Genomic DNA, 23,150 nt, shown 5'->3' with positions numbered 1-23,150 from the left:
GAGTCCCTAAACTCCAGAGACATTTCAAGGGCCCTCAGCCAGTCTGGCCGGATAAAGCTTTGAGGTGGCTTTTAACACCCCTCAGGGAATCTATCCCATTGAAGGCCTGTTCCCTGCTTTGAGGCTCAGAAGCTGAGTAGCAGCATAATAGTAGCCGTCTTTATTGAGCGCCCACTCAGTGCGATGCAAGGTACCATCTCCTCGGAAAGAGCAGAAACATCAAGTGACTTGATCCTCACCCACAAGAAGCTCACGCTCTAATGGGGGAGACAAACCTAAAAATATTTACAGCTGGAGAGGTCAAAAAGAAATAAATCAAGTGGACACATACCCTGTGAATACTAAGCAGCATGGCCTAGTGGAAAAAGTATGGGGTTAAGCGGTAGAGGGCCCTTTTTAGGGTATGTGTTGAGTGCTTACTAGGTGCCAGGCACTGTACTAAGCACTGGGGTAGATACAAGCTCATCAGGTTGGACAAAGTCCCGTTCCACATGGGGTTCACAACCTTAATCCCCATTTACAGATGAGGGAACTGAAGCACAGAGAAGTGAAGTGATTTGCCCGAAGTCACACAGTAGACATGTGGTGGAGCCAGGATTGGAACCCAGGTCCTTCTGACTCCCAGGTCCATGCTCTATCCAGTAAGCCATGCTGCTTCTCCAGGACCTGGGTTCTAATCCCGGCTCCACTACATTCCTGCTGTGGGACCTTGGGTAAGTCACTTAACTTCTATGGTTTTCAGTTTCCTCATCTGCAAAAATGGGGATTCGATACCTGTTTCATGCCAACTTGGACCATGAGTCCCATGTGGGGCCTGATTATCTTGTATCTACCCCAGCGCTTAGTACAGTGCTTGGCACATAGTAAGCACTTAAATCCCACATCAATTATCATCGTAATCATCATTATTACCAAGGAGAGTGTAGAGACGGTCATAACCACTAGTGTTGGTTGGAGGGATGGGATACTGGAAAATTAATGGAGGAGGTGGAATTTTAAGGAGGGATTTGAATTTGGTGAAAGCTGTGATCTGATGTGGGGGAAGGAGGAGGCTCCAAGCCGGGGGAACGGCATGAATGAGGAGACGGAGGCAGGAAAGCCGAGACAGCTAGAAGGTTAGGATGGCAGTGCTGTCGACTGAGGTGGGAAAGTTAGGAGTGGGGTGGGTTTAAGGGAAGAGATAAGGATTTTTGAATGTTGAGTTTGAGGTGCTGGCAAAACATCCAAGCTCGCTGTGGGCAGGGAATGTTCATTCCTTCATTCGGCGCATGAGCCTGGGAATCTGGAGGTCATGGGTGCTAATCCCGGCTCGGCCACTTGTCTGCTGTGTGACCTTGGGCTAGTCACTTCGCTTCTCTGGGCCTCAGTTCCCTCATCTGTAAAATGGGAATTAATGACTGTGAGCCCCACTGTACTAAACACTTGGAAGAGTGCAATATGACAATAAAAAGACACATTCACTGCCCACGTTGAGCTTACAATTTAGGGAACGGTTTAGAGTACAGGAGAGTTTAGAGTTTACAGTTTATTGCTGTACTGTACTTTCCAAGCGCTCAGTACAGTGCTCTGCATAGAGTAAGTCCTCAATAAATGCAGCTGAATAAATGAATGTGTCTGCAATATTGTTATATTATACTTTCCCAAGCACTTAGTAGAGTGCTTCGCATACAGTAAGCGCTCAGTAAATACCTCTGACGAACTGATGAAGATATCCTGGAGACATTGCAGGCCAGGTGAGAGGTCAGGGCTACAGGAAGGGGTTTGGGAGTCATGCTCGTAGAGGTGGGAATTGAAGCAGTATGGATAATAATGATAATAATAATAATAGTATTTGTTAAGCCAAATACTGGGGTAACTACAAGTTAATCAGGTTGGACACCGTCCCTGTCCCACGTGGGTCTCACAGTCTCAATCGCCATTCTACAGATGAGGAAACTGAGGCACAGAGAAGTGAAGTGCCTGCCCAACATCACTCAGCAGACGTGGCAGAGCCGGGATTAGAACTCAGGCCCTTCAGACTCCCAGGCCCGTGCCCTATCGCCCAGGATAAGTGAGTGAAAAGCGAGAAGTGGAGAAGACCTAGAATAGAATGTCACGGGTTCTAATCCCATCTCTGTAACTGAGGCACAGAGAAGTTAATTGACTTGCCCAGAGTCACACAGCTGACAAGTGGCAGAGCTGGGATTCGAACTCATGACCTCTGACTTCCAAGCCCGGGCTCTTTCCAGTGCGCCTCCCTCTCTCCCAGACCAATGGAGCGTTTCACCCCTAAGGAGGAATAATAATAATAATGGATATAGTAATAATGATGGTATTTGTTAAGCACTTACTATGTGCCAAGCACTGTTCTAAGTGCTGGAGTAGATACAAGTTAATCAGGTTGGACAGAGTCCCTGTCTCACTTGGGGTTCACTGTCGTAATTTCCATTTTACAGATGAGGGATCTGCGGCCCAGAGAAGTTAAGTGACTTGCCCAAGGTCATACAGCACACATGGCAGAGCCAGGATTAGAACCCAGATCCTTGTGACTCCTAGGCCCGTGCTCTATCCACTACACCATACTGTGATAGTTGTATTACTATTATACTATACTAGGTGCAAGAAAAGTTTCCTGACCACTGGTTTTAATGCAACATTATTTTTCTCCCCTCTATTTCTCCATTCTCTTCTCCCACTGCACCCCAGCTCCCACTTTTCTTTCCCCTCAAGTTAACTTACTCGCTGGGCCTCTAGTTCACACCCTCCACCCTCACTGTGGGCAGGGAACGTGCCCCCCAACTCCGTTATACTGTAATAATAATAATAATAATGTCGGTATTTGTTAAGCACTTACTATGTGCCGAGCACTGTTCTAAGCGCTGTGGTAGACACAAGGGAATCAGGTTGTCCCACGTGGGGCTCACAGTCTTAATCCCCATTTTACAGATGAGGTAACTGAGGCACCGAGAAGTTAAGTGACTTGCCCACAGTCACACAGCTGACGAGTGGCCGAGCCGGGATTCGAACCCGTGACCTCTGACTCCAAAGCCCGTGCTCTTTCCACTGAGCCACGCTGCTTCTCTACCCTCCCAAGTGCATTGTACAGTGCTCTGCACACAGTAAGCGCTCAAATACCACTCACCGATTTCTCCCCACTGCCCGAGTTCCCTCCCCTTCACCTCAGACAGACCATAGATCTCATCTCCAAGGCTTTTCTGAAATCTCACCTCCTCTGAGAGGGCTTCCTGATTAATCTATACTCTTTCCTCCTTATCGGAGAAGCAGGGTGGCTCAGTGGAAAGAACCCGGGCTTGGGAGTCGGAAGTCATGGGTTCGAATCCCAGATCTGCCACTTGTCACCTGGGTGACTGTGGGCAAGTCACTTCACTTCTCTGTGCCTCCGTTATTTCATCTGTAAAATGGGGATTAACTGTGAGCCTCACATGGGACAACCTGATTACCCTGTATCTACCCCAGCGCTTAGAACAGTGCTCTGCACATAGTAAACGCTTAACAGATACCAACATTATTATTATTATTACCCTCACCTTTCACATCAGCCCTTCTGCACCACCTAAGCACTTCAGTTCTCACAACTTCACTCGAATTAATGTCAATTATTTTAGGGCTTGTCTCCCTGCTAGACGGTAAACCTCTTGAGGGCAGGGACCACGTCTACGAGCTCTTCCATGCGATTAGTATAGTGCTCAGCACTCAATCCATCTTCAATAACTACTACCGATTGATGACCAGCAAGCAAATTTCTGCTCATTATTGGTGGTCACAAGAGGGAGCAATAGGCTGAGAGCCGAGAGATGCGTCCACGGAGTCGCTACGGGTCGGAAAGAAATGGATCGGAAAAGACTCGACAGCAGAAGACAAGACGGCTTTACTTACGCGCTTCTCTGCGCTTAGGAGAAGCAGCGTAGATCAGTGGAAAGAGCCCGGGCTTGGGAGCCAGAGGTCATGGGTTTGAATCCCGGCTCTGCCACTTGGCAGCTGTGTGACTGTGGGCAAGTCACTTCACTTCTCTGGGCCTCAGTGACCTCATCTGTCAAATGGGGATGAAGATTGTGAGCCTTAAGTGGGACGACCTGATGACCCGGTATCTCCCCCAGCGCTTAGAACAGTGCTCTGCACATAGTAAACGCTTAACAAATACCAGCATTATTATCATTATTATTATTAGAGTCGGGGAGAAGGGAGTCGAACGAATGAGTTGGTGCTAATGGACCTCGCTGGATTAGCAGCTCTTTCAGATTTGTGAGAAGCAGAGGGGCCTAGCGCACCGAGCACGGGCCTGGGAGTCGGAGGCTTCTTATCACTGCCACTTGTCCGCTGTAGGAACCTAGGCTAGTCACTTCACTTCTCTGGGCCTCTGTTACCTCATCTAGACCGGGAGCCCATTGTGGGCAGGGATTGTCTCTATCTGTTGCTGAATTGTACTTCCCAAGTGCTTAGGACAATGCTCTGCACACAATAAGCGCTCAATAAATACGACTGAATGAACGAATCTGTCAAATGGGGATTAAGACAGTGAGCTCTGTTTGGGACAGGGACTGTGTCCAACCCAATTATCTTGTATCTACCCCAGTGCTTTGTACAGTGCCTGGCACATTGGAAGCGCTTAACAAATACCACAATTAATATTATTATTATTTGGCTTTTGTGGAAGCAGTGTGGTCTAGCGGGTAGAGGACGGGTTTAGGAATCAGAGGACCTGGGTTATAATCCGTTCTGCCATATATCTGATATGTGACCTTGGGCAAGTCACTTACCTTCTCTGTGCCTCAGTTCTCTCATCTGCAAAAAGGGGGACCACTACCTATTACACTGCGAGTCCCACGTAAGACCAGATTATCTTTTATCTACCCCAGCACTCCCTGCAGTGCTTGGCACATAGTAAGCGCTTAACAAACAGCAGTATTATCACTTTGAGGCCAAGGCTTTGGCTCCAGCTGGTTGTCAAATCACCCCTTTTCTCAGAGAGGGCACGGACAAGAGCACTGAAGCAAACAAGCCTCTCAAAGGAAGTGGTAACGACATTTTAATTTCCATACAAATGGTCTGAAAGCTCCCTATTTTTTATGACAATTTTTATGTGCTTACTATATGCCAGGCACTGTACCGAGTGCTGGGTGATAATAATAATAATAATGTTGGTATTTGTTAAGCGCTTACTATGTGCAGGGCATTGTTCTAAGCGCTGGGGTAGATACACGGTAATCAGGTTGTCCCACGTGAGGCTCACAGTCTTAATCCCCATTTTACAGATGAGGGAACTGAGGCACACAGAAGTGAAGTGACTTGCCCACAGTCACCCAGGTGACAAGTGGCAGAGCCGGAATTTGAACCCATGACCTCTGACTCCCAAGTCCGGGCTCTTTCCACTGAGCCACCCTGCTTCTCCACAAGGCTCAAGGTGATCAGATTGGACAGAGTGCCTGCAACACATGGGGTTTACAGTCAATCTCCATTTTACAGATAAAGTAACTGAGGCACTGAGGCACAGAGAAGTTACGTGACTTACCCAAGGTCCCACAGCAGACTACCAGAACCAAAATTAGAACCCAAATCCGCAGGCTCCCAGACCTCCAAATCCTCTGACTCCCAGGCCTTTGCACTAGACCACAATGCTTCTATTCCATATACATGGCTACTAACACATTGAGGGCATGGGATGTGTCTTTCCAGCTTGGTTATATTGTAGTCTCCCAAGCACTTAATATACTACTCTGCACACAGTAAGTGCTCAATAAATACAATTGATTAATTTTTGGGGACTTCAAGTCATCCTTGACTTTAGGGGAGGCGATCCTCAGAATCACAAAAGTTCACCAAGTGACAAGTGGTGGGGTGACAGCTGGTTGAACGCTTTAAAAGTCGAGAAGTTTCGGGGGAATAGGGAAGACATGTGTAGAACAGTGTTTTAGAAAAACGACGTGGGCAGCAGAGAGCAGTGTGAACTGGAGAGGGGAGAGACCAGAAGCAGTCCGGGAGGTGGGAATATGATAAGTGCTTGGAGCAGCAGATGAAGCTTTGAACGGAGAGGAATAAGCAGATCTGTGGGAACAAGCCCCGGGATACTCCTTGAATACGTGGCTGTATTGGCAGAGAGAAAGGACTTCACAAGTGTCACAGTTATGTTGGAAAGCTCTGCATAGAAAAAGCGTGTGCCATTTAGAGAAAATAATGGCTCTGAGGATTAAAAGAGCTACATATTGGACACATTTTCCAGTTTAAATAACTCAATATGAACAGTAGTGATTGGGTTAGCTCACTTCTCACTGTTACGTCTTATCGTGGGTGGCTTCTAAATGGACTAGAAAAAAATGAAAGTTTTCAGAGATCATAATGGGCATTCGAAAGAGGGCAGTATACATAGCCACCCTCTAGAGTTTAAGCTCGTTGTGATGATGATGATGGTATTTGTTTAGCGCTTACTTTGTGCTAAACCCTGTTCTAAGCACTGGGTTAGATACAAGGTAATCAGGTTGTCCCACATGGGGCTCATAGTCTTAATCCCCATTTAACAGATGAGGTAACTGAGGTGCAGAGAAGCTAAGTGACTTGCCCCAAAGGGCAGGGGATGTGTCTGCTGTATTGCACTCTCCCAAGTGCTTAGTGCAGTGTTCCGCACACAGTAACTGCTCAATAAATGCGACTGAATGAGTGAATGTATTGTGAACTGTTAGATTGTAGGATTCAGTTTTCCACTGCCTTGGATGGAGTTTGTTCTTTTCATGTCACTGGCCCAAACTTGACAGGACAACCAAAGCAGCACAGCCTAGCGGGTAAAGCACAGGCCTGGAAGTCAGAATTCTAGCTCTGCCACTTGTCTGTTATGTGACTTTGGGCAAGGAGCTGTACTACTCTGGCCCTGTTTCCTCATCTGGAAAATGGGGATTAAGACTGTGAGCCTCATGTGGGACAGGGACTGTGTCCAACCTGATTAGTTTGTATCTACTCCAGTGCTTAGAACTGAGCTTGACGCATAATAATGCAACATAAATGCCATTATCATCAACTAAGCCCTACCAGGTGAGTCAAAATTATCCTGTCTATCCTTCACTGGTGTTCCACTTTCCTTGTCATCTTCCCCTGCCCTATTCCTAGGTACTCCTAGAAATATCCCCATATTCCCCAAAATGCCTTCCCTTCAGTCCGCTTCCACCCTACCCACTTACCCAACATTTTTTTTTTTTTTTTAAACCAAGGCCTTACATGATTCTGGCTCAAGCTGTTAGCAACAATCACTGTTTCTAGTAGGAGGAGGACAGAAAAATGATTGGCACCTCAATAGCCCCACCGCAAATCCTGACACCCACAACATCCACCTTCTGGAGGCTAGCCGATGCAGTTTTTCCCCCTTTCCCTCTTGTCCTTCCTGTCGTCACCTGTTCTGCCTACTGTTAACTGCCTGCCAGTCCTGGCCACAGTCAGGAAGCAGAGGAGGATGGAATAAGGCAGGATAATAATAATAATTAATGATAATTATGGCATTCATTAAGCTCTTACTATGTGACAGGCACTGGACTAAATGCTCGGGTGGATACAAGCAAATCGGGTTGGACATAGTCCCTGTCCCACATGGGGCTCATGGTCTCCATTCCCAATTGATGGATGAGGTAACTGAGGCCAAGAGAAGCGAAGTGACGTGTCCAAAGTCACACAACAGACAACTGGCAGAGTCAGGATTAGAACCCATAATAATAATAATGTTGGTATTTGTTAAGTACTTACTATGTGCCAAGCCCTGTTCTAAGGTCTGGAGTAGATACAAGGTAATCAGATTGTCCCAGGTTGGGGTCACAGTCTTAATCCCCATTTTACAGATGAGTTAACTGAGGCACAGAGAAGTTAAGTGACTGGTTCAAAGTCACACAGCTGATAAGTGGCAGAGCCAGGATTAGAATCCATGACCTCTGACTCCCAGGCTCATGCTCTAGACACTAAGTCATGCTTACCTTCTTGTACCACAGTGCTTAGAACAGTACTTGGCACACAGTAAGCACTTAAATACCACAATTATTATTATTATTATTATTGGAAACGAGAGTTGTCTGTGTGGGGAAAGGAACAATTTTGTGGGGAACTTGTATGTGTGGCTGAGATGGCAGATTAGAAGGGTTGTGTTCAGAGAGTGAGATTTCAGAGTTGTTGAGTGTAGGAATGGTACCATGATTGGTGGTATATTTGATGAGGGGAATGATTTCTAGGTTTTTGAAAAGCCTCATCTTCAGTGATAGATGGTGTCTTGAGGAGGGCAATCCAGTGTTGTTGCCGGCTCTTCAAGACTCCATCTGTGCCGGTCGAGAGGCTGGAGTCATGTTCCCTCTTCGAGGGTACTGTGACGGTGTGTACAGGGTCATGAAACATCCCTAATGAAGTGGAGACGTTTCTTGGTTACGTGGTAATCTATTTAGCAATTGGATCCCTTTAGGTCAAACTACTGGGGAAGGGAAAATATCGCCCTCAGACAATTTCCATCAAATAGGAAGGATTGAATTAGAATGGCAGTAAAGAGAATAAGGAACCTGAGTTGAGCAATGGAATATACAATTACGGTATTTGCTAAGTGCTTTCTATATGTGAAGCACTGTTTAAGTTCCGGGGTAGATATGAATTACTCAGGTAGGACATAAGTCTCCGCCCTATATGGGCCTCACAGAGTAGGTGGGGGTGAACTTATAAAAAGGAAAGGAATTTCAAATATTGATATTTATTAGAATGCATAAAAGAGTCACCACAGGGAAGAATCAGGGCCACTGTTTCCATCACATAAAACTGGAGTCACTGATCAGACTTGTCTTTGTGTACATTTGAATGTTTCTTAAAGCAGCAAAAGTGGAAAAGTATTGGCCAACATGTCTCTTGTTTGAATTCTGTTTCCTGAGATTTGTTTCTCAATATGGAAACATGGTATGATTTGTTTATAGAAGGAAAATTGCTCAGGTGAGAATTAACTACTATCTGATTTTTCCCATTTTTATTTTAAGAATCCAGATATCTCAGAGAGCTCGATCAAGCTTATGCTCTTTTCACAAACAATATGCAGAAGCAACACAGAGTTTAATAATAATGATGGTATTTGTTGAGCACTTACTATGTGCCAAGCACTGTTCTAAGCACTGGGGTAGATACAAGATAATACAAATACGATTGAATGAATAATCAAGTTGTCCCACGTGGGGCTCGCAGTCTTAATCCTCATTTTACAGATGAGGTCACAGACACAGAAAAGTGAAGTGACTTGCCCGAGTTCACACAGCAGACAAGTGGCGGAGCCAGAATTAGAACCCACGTCCTCTGACTCCCAAGCCCATGCTCTTGCCACTAGGCCATGCTGCTTGGCAAAGTTGGAAGCTACTAAACATTTAGGGTTCTTACATATTAGTTCTATACCTGGTCTTGTCAGTCAACTTTTCAACCTAATCTTGCTTCACAGATCCAATGCATTAAAATGGTTGTAGCCACCTCTATGACTAACAATTACTAGAGATTAATAAAAAAAACTAATTGGCTGATTTATTAAATATTAGGAATTTAAGGCATTCACATACACTTCGAAACATGCTACTAATGGGCTACTGAAACCATACTTTAATCAAAAGAACCAAATCTAAACACCAAGACCTCGTTGAAATAATCAACTTGTATAAATACGGTGGGTGCATACATGTCATACTTACTAGATCCAGATATACGCCAGTCCTTGCATTCTTGAATGTTGGCATCGCTATCGAAATAGATTTTGATTTTACCGCTGTGTGCTTTATTGTCAAAGGTGATCTGAAGAGAGAAATGTGAGGAAAATTTACCACCGAGTGAGAAGCATGATCGACAGAATCAAGGCTATCTGGTTGAAAATTTGGGACATCAAAATCAGTTTGCTGACTTAAGGACAATTACATTTTGACTATTTATTTAGTTCACTGGGATAAATACATATTAACCAAATCCCATTTACAGTTGTGACTTTTCATTTTGGTGACCTAATTGGGATCACAGGAAAAGTGATTTGGCAATTTTTCCTTACACTATCATTTTTAACCACTAGAAAAACAGGGAATATTTACAGGATTTCCAAAACTAAACTCATTAGAGACAGTGGATTGCTAAAATATACGCCGCTAAAATAAAACACGACCTTTTATTCAAAATGGTTTTTACATTGGGTTGCTCAGAACAAGGGGAAAAGCATTAAAAGCATTACCAAAAGTCAGTGTAGAAAAAAATAAAATCATAATTTCACTTACAGTATTCTGAAAGGCATAACAATCTGGTAATTCACGGGCATGAATTGACTGTAGGTCAATACCTTCGAGGTTAAAGGAGATTTCAACTTGTAAGAGCCTAAATAAAAAATATTGCTGAGTAATGAACCTGTTATATAAAGCTCCAAATGACTTTAATCCTTCATGGGGGAGAAAGTTTTTAAAATAGATTTACCGATAAAATTCCAGGCTAAAAAATGATGAATTCATCCAATCCTGGGAGTTCTTGTTTGAGAGCGTTTGTAGATCTAGGTGAATGCAATCTGTAGCAACAGAGACGGGGGGGAAATGGGAGAGTCAAAGTTAGGGATAGGCCAACATTAGCTGGTATCTCACTTCCAGGACAGGAAACAACTCTTAGAGAAAGGAAGCAATATTCTTCTAGCCAAGGAGGCAGGAATTCCTCATTTGATTTTTGTTGTACTTTAAAAAAAAGGGGGGGAGGAATTGTTAAAAAAAAAAAAGATTCAACATGGAAATGTGAAGGATGATTTGTTTATAGATGGAAAATTGCCCGGGCAAGAATTAGCAACTTCCTGATTTTTCCTATTTTTATTTTCAGAATCCAGATATTATCTTTGCCAAATTGAGATGTTGCTGTTCTGAGAGCAGCAAAGCATAGAATGGAATAATGGGTGTAGATTCAAGTGCAAGCATTAGAGGAGTAAAGTGTGCAGGCTGTGTTGTAATAGAAAATCAGTGAAGTAAGGTAGGAAGGGGAGAGGTGATTGAGTGCTTTCAAGCTGGTGTTAAGGAGTTTCTGTTTGAAGAGGAGATGGATGGGCAATCACTGGAGGTTCTTGAGGAGTGGGGAGACATGGACTGAACATTTTTATAGAAAAATGACCCAGGCAGCAGAGTAGGATATGGATTGGAGTATGGAGAGAGAGGAGGCTGGGGGGGGTCAACAAGGAGGCTGATGCAGTAGTCAAGGTGGGATACAATAAGTGTTTGGATCAGTGTATTAATAGTTTGGATGATGAGGAAAGGGCAGATTGTAGCCACGTTGTGAAGGTAGAAATGACAGGATTTGGTGACAGAGTGAATATGTGGTTGAATGACAGAGATGAGTTGCAGAGAAGGTTAAGGTTACGGGCTTGTGAGATAGAGAAGAGAGTGGTCCACAGTGATGGGAAAGATGTGGGAGGACAAGGTGTGGGTGGGAAGATGAGTTCTGTTTTAGATACATTTAGTTTGAGGTATCAGCGGGGCATCCAGGGAGAGATGTACTGTAGGCAGGAGGAAATGTGAAACTGCACACATTTGCTAACCTTTTTACTGTGCCTCGTTCTTGCTTACCTCACTGCTGACCACTCGTCCGCGTCTTGCCTATGGCCTAGAACGCCCTCCCTCCTCAAATCTGACAAACAATTACTCTCTCCCCCTTCAAAGCAGCGTGGCTCCGTGGAAAGACCCTGGGCTTGGGAGTCAGAGGTCATGGGCTTGAATCCCGGCTCTGCCACTTGTCAGCTGTGTGACTGTGGGCAAGTCACTTAACTTCTCTGGGCCTCAGTTACCTCATCTGTAAAATGGGGATTAACTGTGAGCCTCACGTGGGGCAACCTGATTACCTTGTATCTACCCCAGCGCTTAGAACAGTGCTCTGCACATAGTAAGCGCTTAATATCAACATTATTAAAGCAGTCTGAATCTCAGAGATCAGCAGATATTTCACCTTTCTCCAATCTTACTGGATCTTGGATTTCCCAGCAAAAGTCTTTTCTAGGTGAATATTTTTTAAAAGCATCAAATGGGTTAGTCTTTGCTAAATAGCTAATTACTGCATTTCAGTCACCTACTTGAACGGCTTTTTCTGGAACCATAGTGAACACTATTACAATGGCTTTGACTTTTTAGAAGATCATTACCTATGTCTATGTCGCTGTCTATATTCAGAGTGTCATTGGAAGAAAGCATTGTTCCTTTCTTGTAATGTTGTTTACAGACTTTTAAGCCAATTCTATTATCTTCATTCTCTTCATAACCAAGTGTACCCAGGGATATGTTCTTTAGCCGATGATACTGTTGGAACAAAATACCCATCCAACGGTCAAAGTTAGAGAGCAACAAAGTAGTTTTGTTAAGCAGGGGAAGTACTGGAATTTGCTCAATTCCAGACAGAGTAATGCTTTGATTTTACTTCCATTTACAGCTACACATATCATTAATAGTAACAATAATAACTGTGGTATTTGTGAAGCTCTTACTATGTGCCAAGCACTGTACTAAGGCTGGGACGGATACAAGCAATTGCAACCCACACTCTACTGGCTACCCCGTAATGCTTTGCAGACCTGAAAATGTCCAATAACTGTTTTCAGAAGCTGGGAAATAACTCCATATCACACAGCCTGCCGTGGCCTTGTGGAAAGAGCCCAGACCTGGAAGTCAGAGGATCTGGGTTCTAATCCTGCCTCTGCCACTTACCTATTGTGTGACCTTGGGCAGTCACTTTTCTGTGCCTCAGGTCCCTCATCTTCAAAATGGGGATTCAATACTCCTCCCTTCTACTTAAAATGTAGGCCCCATGTGAGACCTAATAATCTTGTATCTACCACAACTCTTAGTGCAGTGCTTAACACATAGTGAGTGCTTAACAAATGCTCCAATTATTATTATTATTATTATTAATACTACTATTATAGGGCAATGGAAGCAAAAAGGTGTAAAGATTCCTCTCAGATTCTTCCCTTCCTTCCCCCTCCTACCCTGGACAGACCACTCATACTTGACTCTTGCTTATGCTAGAACTTTATGAATTTTATCACTAAAAATTTGTTTCAGATTTAGCACCAGTTTTCAAAAGATGACAGAACTAATACCTCTTCTGGCACCCATTCTTAAGGAGCTGAAAAAAATGCACTTTCAGCTAACACTGGGAGAAAAATGTCAGCCAAATTGGAAAAACAATTTCAAAATGAGAGGGAGGGAGAGAGGAGATACTATTCAACAGATAGAGAATCAAAAGTCTGAAAAAGAGAAACGGGTTGTTTTCTACAATGTATTCATGTTTTAATCTACTCTGAAATATATTTATAGAATATTTTTAAAGTAGATTGAGCTATATTATATTTCAAACTCCCCATAAAAACAGTATGCAAAATAAAAATATCCTAAGATTAGTGCAACAATCTCAGGGTATTGCAGAAGTCACAATATTCTTACATCTGGAAATGCCTGGAAGTATGATTAAAAAGTCAAAATATACATCCTTTTGCTTGGACAATTTAACTGGAGAAAAAAGACCACTAATTTTTAATCGGGGTTTTAAAACTCATTTTATAATTTAAAAAATTGAGGGTTATTATGTATGAGACTATGGTTCACAGAATGAAAGCCTCTCATACATAATTAAAGGAAGTGACAAACCTCCTGAGTTGATTTTGACTAATTACATTTCATTCTGATAGAATTATTCCACAGCTGGAACAAACTTTAAACAACCCTACATCACTTATATCTGAAAAATGGGTACAGTAATATGCACTTGCTCTTTCCTTAACAGACTTCTTGTGAGGAGTAGAAGGGGAAAATAAGTAGATTTGGTTTCCTACAAAGAAGATACTATACAAAAAGTAGGGAATGGCATTTGTTATCCTGACAAAGATCCCAAAATGCTCACCTGATGAATAGCAAAAAAAATGCTGTCATAGACATCCTTCTGGGTATATACACTGCAACTATAGTCATCTTCATCCACGCCGGAATAGTTTTTCAGAAATAAGTGCTTAAAAGCAACAGTGTTATCTTCTTTGAAAGAAACCACCAGCTGGTTATTCAAACCAAAAAGGACAAGCTAAGAGAAAAGTTAAATTAACATATCATAATTAAAACAACTGATGGTTTCTTAAATGTTTCCTCACATGCAGCACACATTATAAATGCCTTGGGGTGTAGCCAATAATGCCTTATTTTTCAAATTAATTGAAATGATTTTTAAACTCTGTGTTTCATTAAGTTTAGGTGATAGAAATTAAACACGCCATTTAAACTTTAAAGCCGATTCTGACTTTAAAATAATGTTTACATTATTGTGAACTCTGTAGAGATAGAACATTTCACTAAAATACATAATTGACTAAAAATATATTTAAGGGGAAAGAGTGTAGTGATTTTTTTAGGCTTAAATTTTATGTAAATGTTTAGTTTCTGTACACTTCGTATATTTAAATTATTCTTCTCTCCTCCCCTTGTATTCCCCCATTCTGATTTCTCTTAGAAGCCTTTGAGTTTGGGCTCTACGAAAAAATAACTATGAAACAACCTGGAGAACAAACTTGCCTCTATTTCAAAAGATTACATTTATCTGAGAATGACTGCTATGTGACCCAATTAAGTTATGAAACATTTCTAGATATTATATCCTAATGTATCAAACCTCAGTTTAAATCAGCTGTTGAAAGCTAAAGCAATTAATATTTTTAAAGTATATAAACCTCCTAATAAAAGTCATCAACATGAAGAACTTTAAACGTAAATCATTTTCTTGAGATGCATAATTAGATTTGCATTCCCAACCAGATTTATGCTTACATATATATTTTTGGTGCTCCTTTTAAAAATTGATTATATGGGATAAATTTTCCTGATGAGAGATATTACATGCTTAATCCCAGAATAAAGGAACCAAGATGACTCATTTCTCCACATGCCAAGGATTTCACCATACAGATCTAGCTAAGAAAGGAATTAACACCTTTATAATAATGTTGGTATTTGTTAAGCGCTTACTCTGCGCCAAGCACTGTTCTAAGCACTGGGGTAGATACAAGGTAATCAGGATGTCCCACACAGGGCTCACAGTCTTCATCCCCATTTTACAGATGAGGGAACTGAGTCAAAGAGAAGTTAAGTGACTTGCCCAGGGTCACACAGCTGGCAAGCGGCGAAACCGGAATTAGAACCCATGATCTCTGACTCCCAAGCCTGGGCTCTTTCCACTGAGCCACGCTGCTGTAAGCTTGTTGTAGGCAGGGATTGTGTCTGTTATATTGCCCTCTCCCAAGCACTTAGCAAAGTGCTTTCTATATAGTAAGTGCTCAATGAATACGATTCAATGAGACAGCGTTATAATTTCAGTGATCAAAATACATGACTGTTGAACCTACATACCTTCATCTAAGTACTTTTCAAAAAGGGAAAATGGCAATATTATAAGCCAGTCATTTGATATGTATCCCGGATAGGAGTTTGTGCATTAAAGGGGCAGCAGGAAACTCAAAGGGGACGACTCACCCTGTTCTGCTACAGTGTTATCGCTCAATTCCTGAAGAGCCTTTTGTTGCAGAAAAATTACATTATAGTAGCTATCAATGCAGGGGAATGAATGAGTAGATGACAAAAATGGATTATGGCTGACCTTTTTGGAAAGAAATTCCTAGACTGTGTATTGTGTGTTCTTTTTCAACAACATTCAGTGTTATCTTCTGCATTATTAACAGCAGCATCAAGTGCGAAAAACCCAAAGCGGCTCACAATATGGTAGAGTCCGGGAAGGCTGGTGGGCAGCTGCGGGATGCCGAGGGAGAGGTTGGGTAGCATCATCCCAGCATTCCAGAAGGCCCCCACACCCACGTGAACAGTTGTTCCTGCCAACAGCCGATCTCTACTTGGGGAGATAGAATGTGAATTCTACCTACTCTAACTCACGTTGGAAGAAGATGTGAGAAGCAACGTGGCTTAGTGGCAAGAGCCCAGGCTTGGGAGTCAGAGGTCGTGGGTTCTAATCTCGGCTCCGCCACTTCACTTCTCTGTGCCTCAGTTACCTCATCTGTAAAATGGGGATTAAGACTGTGAACCCCATGAGGGACAACCTCATTACTTTGTATCTACCCCAGCACTTAGAACTGTGCTTGGCACATAGTAAGCGCTTAAGAAAAACCACTAAAAAAAGACTATTCCTTATCAGTCCTCTATCCGATTGTGCAATGAGCACTGTACTGAATAACTGTGTATTTTCTACATTTTAGAAGTTTCTTCTCAGGAATTTTCTCTACCCGAACCACTCCCTTTTTCCTGCAACACACACACACACACACATTCATGATAATAATTCATTATGGTATTTAAGTCCTTACTATTTGCCAGGCACTATACTAAGCACTGGGGTGGGTACAGCAAATCAGTTGGACAAGTCCCATGTGGGGCTCACAGTCTCAATCCCCATTTTACAGATGAGATAACTGAGGCATAGAGAAGTTAAGTGACTTGCCCAAGTCACATAGCAGACAAGTGATGGAGCCAGTATTAGAACCCATGACCTTCTCCCAGGTCTGTGCTCTATCCATTACGCCACAATGCACAAGCCTGGGAGTCAGAGGCCGTGGCTCCTAATCCTGTTTCTGCCACTCAACTACTGTGTCGCCTTGAGTAAATCACTTAACTTCCCTGTGTCTGAGCTTACTGGGGAAGCGGCTTGGCTTAGTGGAAAAAGCACAGGTTTGAGAGTTGGAGGTCCTGGGCTCTAATCATGGCTCCACCACTTGCCTGCTAGGTGACCTTGGACATGTCACTAAACACCTCTGGGTCTCAGCTTCCTCATCTGCAAAATGGGGATTAAATACCTGTTCTTCCTGCTACTTAGACTGTAAGCCCCATAAGGGACAAGGACTGTGTCCATTCTGATTATCTTGTATCTGGAAGCAACATGGCATAGTGGATAGAGAGCTCTCAGCTAATACCGGCTCTGCTACTTGTTTGCTGTGTGACCTTGAGCAAGTCACTTCACTTCTCTGGGCCTCAGTTACCTCATCTGGAAAATGGGGATTGAGACTATGAGCCCCATATGGGACAGAGACTGTGTCCAACTCGATTTGCTTGCATCCACCCCAGCTTTTAGTACACTGCCGAGCATATAGTAAGTGCTTAACAAATACCATAATTATTATCCCCATGTTTAGTACAATGTTAGGCACATAGTGCACATAGTAAGTGCTTATATACCACTATTTACTATGTAATACCACTATTGGCCAAGAATGACAGTCTAGATTGCTCAGATGATGATGCTCTTTAGGGGGAGCCATATAAAGTGCTCCAAATGATAAAGGAAGACAACTTCTTATAGTAATCAAGATAGCAAGATATAATATTCATAATAATGGTATTTGTTAAGCACTTACTATGTGTAAAGCACTGTTCTAAGCGCTGGAATAATAGTGGTATTTGTTAAGCGCTTACTATGTGACAAGCACCGTTCTAAGCGCTGGGGAGGATACAAGGTAATCAGGTTGCCCCACGTGGGACTCACAGTCTTAATCCCCATTTTAAAGATGAAGCAACTGAGGCCCAGAAGTGAAGTGACTTGATCAAGATCACACAGCTGACAAGTTGCGGAGGCGGGATTAGAACCCGTGACTTCTGACTCCCAAACCCAGGCTCTTTCCGTTGAATCACGCTGTTTCTCATGCCCTAGGGTCTTCAGCCCATTCCCACCGCTTCCGCCTTCTTGTCTTGTCTTCTGCTGTCGGGTTCTACCCGACCCATAGTGGCTCCACGGACACATCTCTCCCAGAACGCCCCACCTCCATCTGCAATCGTGCCGGTAGTGGATCCAGAGAGTTTTCTTGGTCAAAATACGGAAGAGGTTTACCACTGCCTTCTTCTGCGTAGTCAACTTGAGTCTCCATCCTCGACTCTCTCGCATGCCACTGCTGCCCGGCACAGGTGAGTTTTGACTTGTAGCAGATTGCCTTCCACTCGCTAGCCACTGCCCAAGCTAGGAATGGAATGGACAGGCCTCTGCTTGACTCTCCTTTCCATAGCCAAGACTGGTAGAATACTGGAAACTCTCCAGGTGCCATCCTAAGAGGGGTCACTTCCCTTACCTGTAATTTAGTTTAAAGTCTGTCTCCTCCACTGTATTATATACTTCTTGAGGGCAGGGATCATGTCTATTAACTCCTGAACTGTCCCAAGTGCTTCTGACAGAATAAGAGCTCAGTAAAAACTACTGACAGATTGATCATATGGTATTTTTAAAATCAATTTTAACCCTCTGGGAATCAACGATTAAAAGTTTATTGAAAGCTACAGCAATATTTTTTTTTTTCTGTATGTGGTACATTTCGAACAGCTCCAGATGGGAAACCTGAATGCACCTTGTTTTCATTTCCAGAATGCTTTAGGGAAATTCGTTCTCACTTCTGAAAGTGTACCTAAGACTCCTTCACTCTCTTGATCCACTAACTACTGTGCAGGTTTCTGATGCATCTCCAACTCAGTGTGCCTTAGTAGATAGAGCATAGGCCTGAGAGTCAGGAGGACATGGGCTCGAATCCTAACTTTGCTGCCTGTCTATGTGACCTGGGGCAAGTCACTTCACTCCTCACTCTAGGCTTCAAGGCTCTCCATCACCTTGCCCCTTCCTACCTCTCCTCCCTTCTCTCTTTCTACCGCCCACCCCGCACGCTCCGCTCCTCTGCCGCCCACCTCCTCGCCGTCCCTCGGTCTCGCCTATCCCGCCGTCGACCCCTGGGTCACGTCCTCCCGCGGTCCTGGAACGCCCTCCCTCCTCACCTCCGCCAAACTGATTCTCTTTCCCTCTTCAAAACCTTACTTAAAAATCACCTCCTCCAAGAGGCCTTCCCAGACTGAGCTCCTCTTCCCCCTCTACTCCCTCTGCCATCCCCCCTTTACCTCTCCGCAGCTAAAGCCTCATTTTCCCCTTTTCCCTCTGCTCCTCCACCTCTCCCTTCCCATCCCCACAGCACTGTACCCGTCCGCTCAACTGTATATATTTTCGTTACCCTATTTATTTTGTTAATGAATTGTACATCGCCTTGATTCTATTTAGTTGCCATCGGTTTTTACGAGATGTTCTTCCCCTTGACGCTGTTTAGTGCCATTGTTCTTGTCTGTCCGTCTCCCCCGATTAGACTGTAAGCCCGTCAAACGGCAGGGACTGTCTCTATCTGTTGCCGACTTGTTCATCCCAAGCGCTTAGTACAGTGCTCTGCACATAGTAAGCGCTCAATAAATACTATTGAATGAATGAATGAATGAATCCTCTGGGCCTCAATTACCTCCTCTGGAAAATGGGGTTAAGACTATGAGCCCTATTTGAGACAGGGGCTGTGACCAATCCACTTGTATCTACCCCAGCGCTTAGTACAGTGTTTGGAACAGAGTCAGTACTTAACAAATTCCAGTTATTATAATTGATAATAATAAAAAAAGTTAAAAATCATTTGGGGAGAAGGGATTCAAGAGAGAAAGGAACCAGGCCGTCGTCCACTAAGCAATTTTTGCCCTTTCAGGGAAGCCCACCAGTAGAGCCGAAGTCTGTCATGGGTTCCTGGCTCCCACTGCCTGAGCTAAACCAGAAAACTGACACTGCGTCAATGGAGAATGGGTAAACCAATAGAAAACTGGTAAATGATTTTCAGAGGAGGATTTGGGTTCACTGCTTAATCCCATTAATTGAATACACTACATTAGCTGACTGAATAAAGAAAACATTAGACAGGGAGCAAAGGAAGAGTCAAGTAACAACTGCACAGAAATTCCTCTCCTGGAGTATGCTGGAAGAAAGGTATTTTTGGTTAATAATCTAAGTGATTAGAACATGCTTCCCCTCCCAATCCAGACCTAATGGAAAAGTTGATTACCACCATTTAACCAAGTCTTGGGTCTTGTACATTGATTAATCACTACTCCAAATGATAATAGTATTTATTTAGTGCTTATTATGTGCAAGGCACTGTGCTCGACTCAGGCCCAGAAATAAAATAATCTGATTAAAAACAGTCCTTGGCCCACATTAGGCTGGTAGATAAAGAAACAGGCAAAGCTACTTGGCTTAGGGAATATAGTGTGGGCCTGGGAGTCAGAAGGACCTGGGATCTAACCTCGGTTTCACCACTTGTCTGCTGTGTGACCTTGGGCAAGTCACACTTCTCTGTGCCTCAGAGTTCCCCCATCTGTAAAATGGGGATTAAGACTGTGAGCCCCAGGTGAGACAGGGACTGAAGCCATCCTGATTACCTTGTATCTACCCCAGCGCTTAGAACAGTGCCCGGCATATAGTAAAATGCTTAAAAAAACCATTAAAAAAAAGTGGGCATGTCACATTGCAGGTGGATGGAAGAACTGGAATCAGAACCTCAATTTTCTGACTCCCATCTCATGCTTTTCCCACTAGGGTTTGTTGCCTCCCCTCCAGGGTGGCTGACATCCCATGGCCCTCTTTCTCCCTTTCCTCCATCAGCAGCTAATTGGTACCTGGGCTTAACCATGCCAAACCCTCCCCTGTCCCACCACCCCTCCCACATTGGGAGGAGCAGCATAGCTCAGTGGAAAGAGACCGGGCTTGGGAGTCAGAGGTCATGGTTTCGAATCCCGGCTCTGCCATTTGTCAGCTGTGTGACGATGGGCAAGCCTCACTTCTCTGTGCCTCAGTTACCTCATCTGTAAAATGGGGATTGTGAGCCTCATGTGGGACAACCTGATTACCCTGTATCTATCTACCCCAGTGCTTAAAACAGTGCTCTGCACATAGTAAGCACTTAACAAATACCAACATCATTATTATTATTGGTGACCACTCTGTCTGCTGCTGAAGACGGGCAGGAGCTGGGAAGGCCTGCTTCTCCACGTGGCATCACTGGCTTTAACAAAATCGTAGACAGGGGAGACTGGCCAGGAAGGGCCACGATAGTCTAGAACGAGCCAGAGCAGGAATGAAATGGTGCAAGAGGAAGAGGAGGCAGGGAGGGAATTGATTTTCTGACAGCAATTCAACTAATCAATAGTATTTTTTGAGCATTTACCCTGTGTAGAACATTGTTCTATGTGCTTAGGAGAGTATAATACAATAGAGTTGGTAAACATGATCCCTGCTGTCACGGGGCTTACAAACTAGCTGGGGAGAAAGACATTAAAATACATTACTGCTAAGGGAAGGAGCAGAGTATAATAATAATAATGTTGCTATTTGTTAAGCGCTTACTATGTGCAGAGCACTGTTCTAAGCGCTGGGGTAGATACAGGGAAATCAGGTTGTCCCACGTGGGGCTCACAGTCTTAATCCCCATTTTACAGATGAAGGAACTGAGACACAGAGAAGTTAAGTGACCTGCCCACAGTCAAACAGCTGTCAAGTGGAAGAGCTGGGATAAGGATATGTACATAAGAGCTGTGGGGATGGGGTGAATATCAAAGTGCTTAACGAGTACACAGCCAAATAGGTTGACAGGATGAAGAATGGGATGGGGAAATCAGAAGTTAGTCAGGAAAGGCTTCCTAGAAATTTGATTTTAGTAGGGTAAGTAGTGGTTTGTCAGATAAGAAGGGGGAGCCATGTAGCCTTGTGGAAAGAGCAAAGGCCTGGCAGTCAGAGGACCTGGGTTCTAATCCAGGCTCCGGCATGTCTGCTATGTGACCTTGGGAAAGTCACTTCACTTCTGTGCCTCAATTACCTCATCTGCAAAATGGAAAATAAGACTGTGAGCCCCATGTAGGATGGGACAGAGACTGTGTCCAACCCGATTATCTTGTATCAACCCCAGTGTTCTCTGAGGATGGCACCTGGAGAGTTTCCAGTACTCTACCAGTCTCAGCTATGGGAGGGAGAGTAAAGCAGAGGCCTACCTATTCCATTCCTAGCTTGGCCAGTGGCTAGCAAGTAGAAGGAAATCTGCTACAAGTCAAAACTAACCAGTGTTGCTCAGTGGCAGCATGGGAGAGAGTAGAGAGTGGAGACTCAAGTTGACTGCACAGAAGGAGGCAATGGTAAACCACTTCCATATATTTACCAAGAAAACTCTAGGGATACACTACCAGAATGATGCAGATGGAGATGGGGTGTTCTGGGAGAGATGCGTCAATGGAGTTGCTATAGGTCATAGACAAATCGACAGCATAAGACAAGACCCCAGTGTTTAGTACAGCGCCTGGCATAACAAATACCACTTAAAAAAAAAGGGGAGGGAGTTTCAGGCAGGAGGGAGGAGGTGAGCACGGGATCTATGGAGAGAAAGATGAGACTGAGGAACAGTGAGTATGTAACATTGGATAAGGCTTTTTGGACCTGGACTTCGTCAACAATTAGGGTACAGTGAAGTTCCAGATTTTACCTACCGTAGTCATCTAAAACCAACAGAATATTTATACTCTGCAAAGAAGGCTATTTCTAGTACAAATAAAAAAGGAGAGTGGAGAGCAAACCATGAAATGTGAAGACTCTTCCCAAAAGAACATAAAATTCTTAAGTAATTTTATACCAGGTGTATATTCTTCAAGAAGAGGTTTCAAAACAAAAGGATAAAAAATTTCAATTTAAACATCAGCTCCAATCGTTTACCATGGTGAAATCCATCTCAACTTTTCAAGTTCATGTTAGTTTGCATTAAAAACAGATATATAGGCATTCCAAAAACCCTGAAACGAATGTAAAATGCAAAAAGGAGAGACTTCAGCTTTACTTTCACTTTCTTCTACTTCTTCCACTTCTGGGGAGCAATTTTTAATAAAATTTCTATATTGGCATTATGCTTCCTGTTCAGTAATCAGTTTATTACTGATGTTTTTCCATATTATCTATTTTAATTTGTTCATTTTTGTATTTTTGACCCAAGAAGATTTCAAAGATGGTGCAATTAAAAAACATACACATATTTTTAAAATCCCTGAGTGGCCATTGCAACCACCTACCTTGAAAAAAATCATCCCGCAGACAAAATAAGGGGAGGAAATACAATCACAAGTACAAGCTTTCTGCAACTGTTTTATTCCCTTGCTAATCAAATCAAATATAAAAAGACAGAGCCTTTCACTTTTCAAAAGATAGCTACTCTACTGACAAACGTGACTAATTCACACGGGACACACCAACCAAGATATTCCAGTTTTACCAGGCCCTGCAGCTACAGACCCTCTGGAACAGGATTTTGAGAG

The 23,150-nt window shown here is 43.4% G+C and overlaps 1 protein-coding gene and 2 non-coding genes across 5 annotated transcripts in view; 1 reads left to right on the top strand and 2 right to left on the bottom strand.

Annotated features, from left to right (window-relative positions):
* MCOLN2 (mucolipin TRP cation channel 2) overlaps window positions 1-23,150 on the bottom strand; it is a 69,378-nt gene that overhangs the window by 26,681 nt on the left and 19,547 nt on the right. For 2 of the 3 annotated variants that reach the window (XM_029064109.2, XM_039911883.1), the window contains exons 3-7: window positions 13,879-14,052; window positions 12,125-12,278; window positions 10,432-10,519; window positions 10,239-10,335; window positions 9,672-9,771 (exon numbers count right to left, since the gene is read on the bottom strand). In XM_029064109.2, coding sequence (XP_028919942.1) covers window positions 9,672-9,771; window positions 10,239-10,335; window positions 10,432-10,519; window positions 12,125-12,278; window positions 13,879-14,052 — 613 coding nt within the window. The remainder of the gene's footprint in view (window positions 1-9,671; window positions 9,772-10,238; window positions 10,336-10,431; window positions 10,520-12,124; window positions 12,279-13,878; window positions 14,053-23,150) is intronic. The other variant, XM_029064111.2, reaches the window with a different exon arrangement.
* On the bottom strand, window positions 17,932-18,069 carry LOC114811612. Its single transcript, XR_003759308.1, has one exon. It is a non-coding gene; the product is annotated as a small nucleolar RNA SNORA7 (small nucleolar RNA).
* On the top strand, window positions 21,765-21,902 carry LOC114811685. The gene has a single exon (XR_003759381.1). It is a non-coding gene; the product is annotated as a small nucleolar RNA SNORA7 (small nucleolar RNA).

The sequence above is a fragment of the Ornithorhynchus anatinus genome, chromosome 4 (assembly GCF_004115215.2).
Source record: "Ornithorhynchus anatinus isolate Pmale09 chromosome 4, mOrnAna1.pri.v4, whole genome shotgun sequence".
Lineage (NCBI taxonomy): Eukaryota > Metazoa > Chordata > Mammalia > Monotremata > Ornithorhynchidae > Ornithorhynchus > Ornithorhynchus anatinus.
This window is presented reverse-complemented; position numbering and strand designations above follow the sequence as displayed.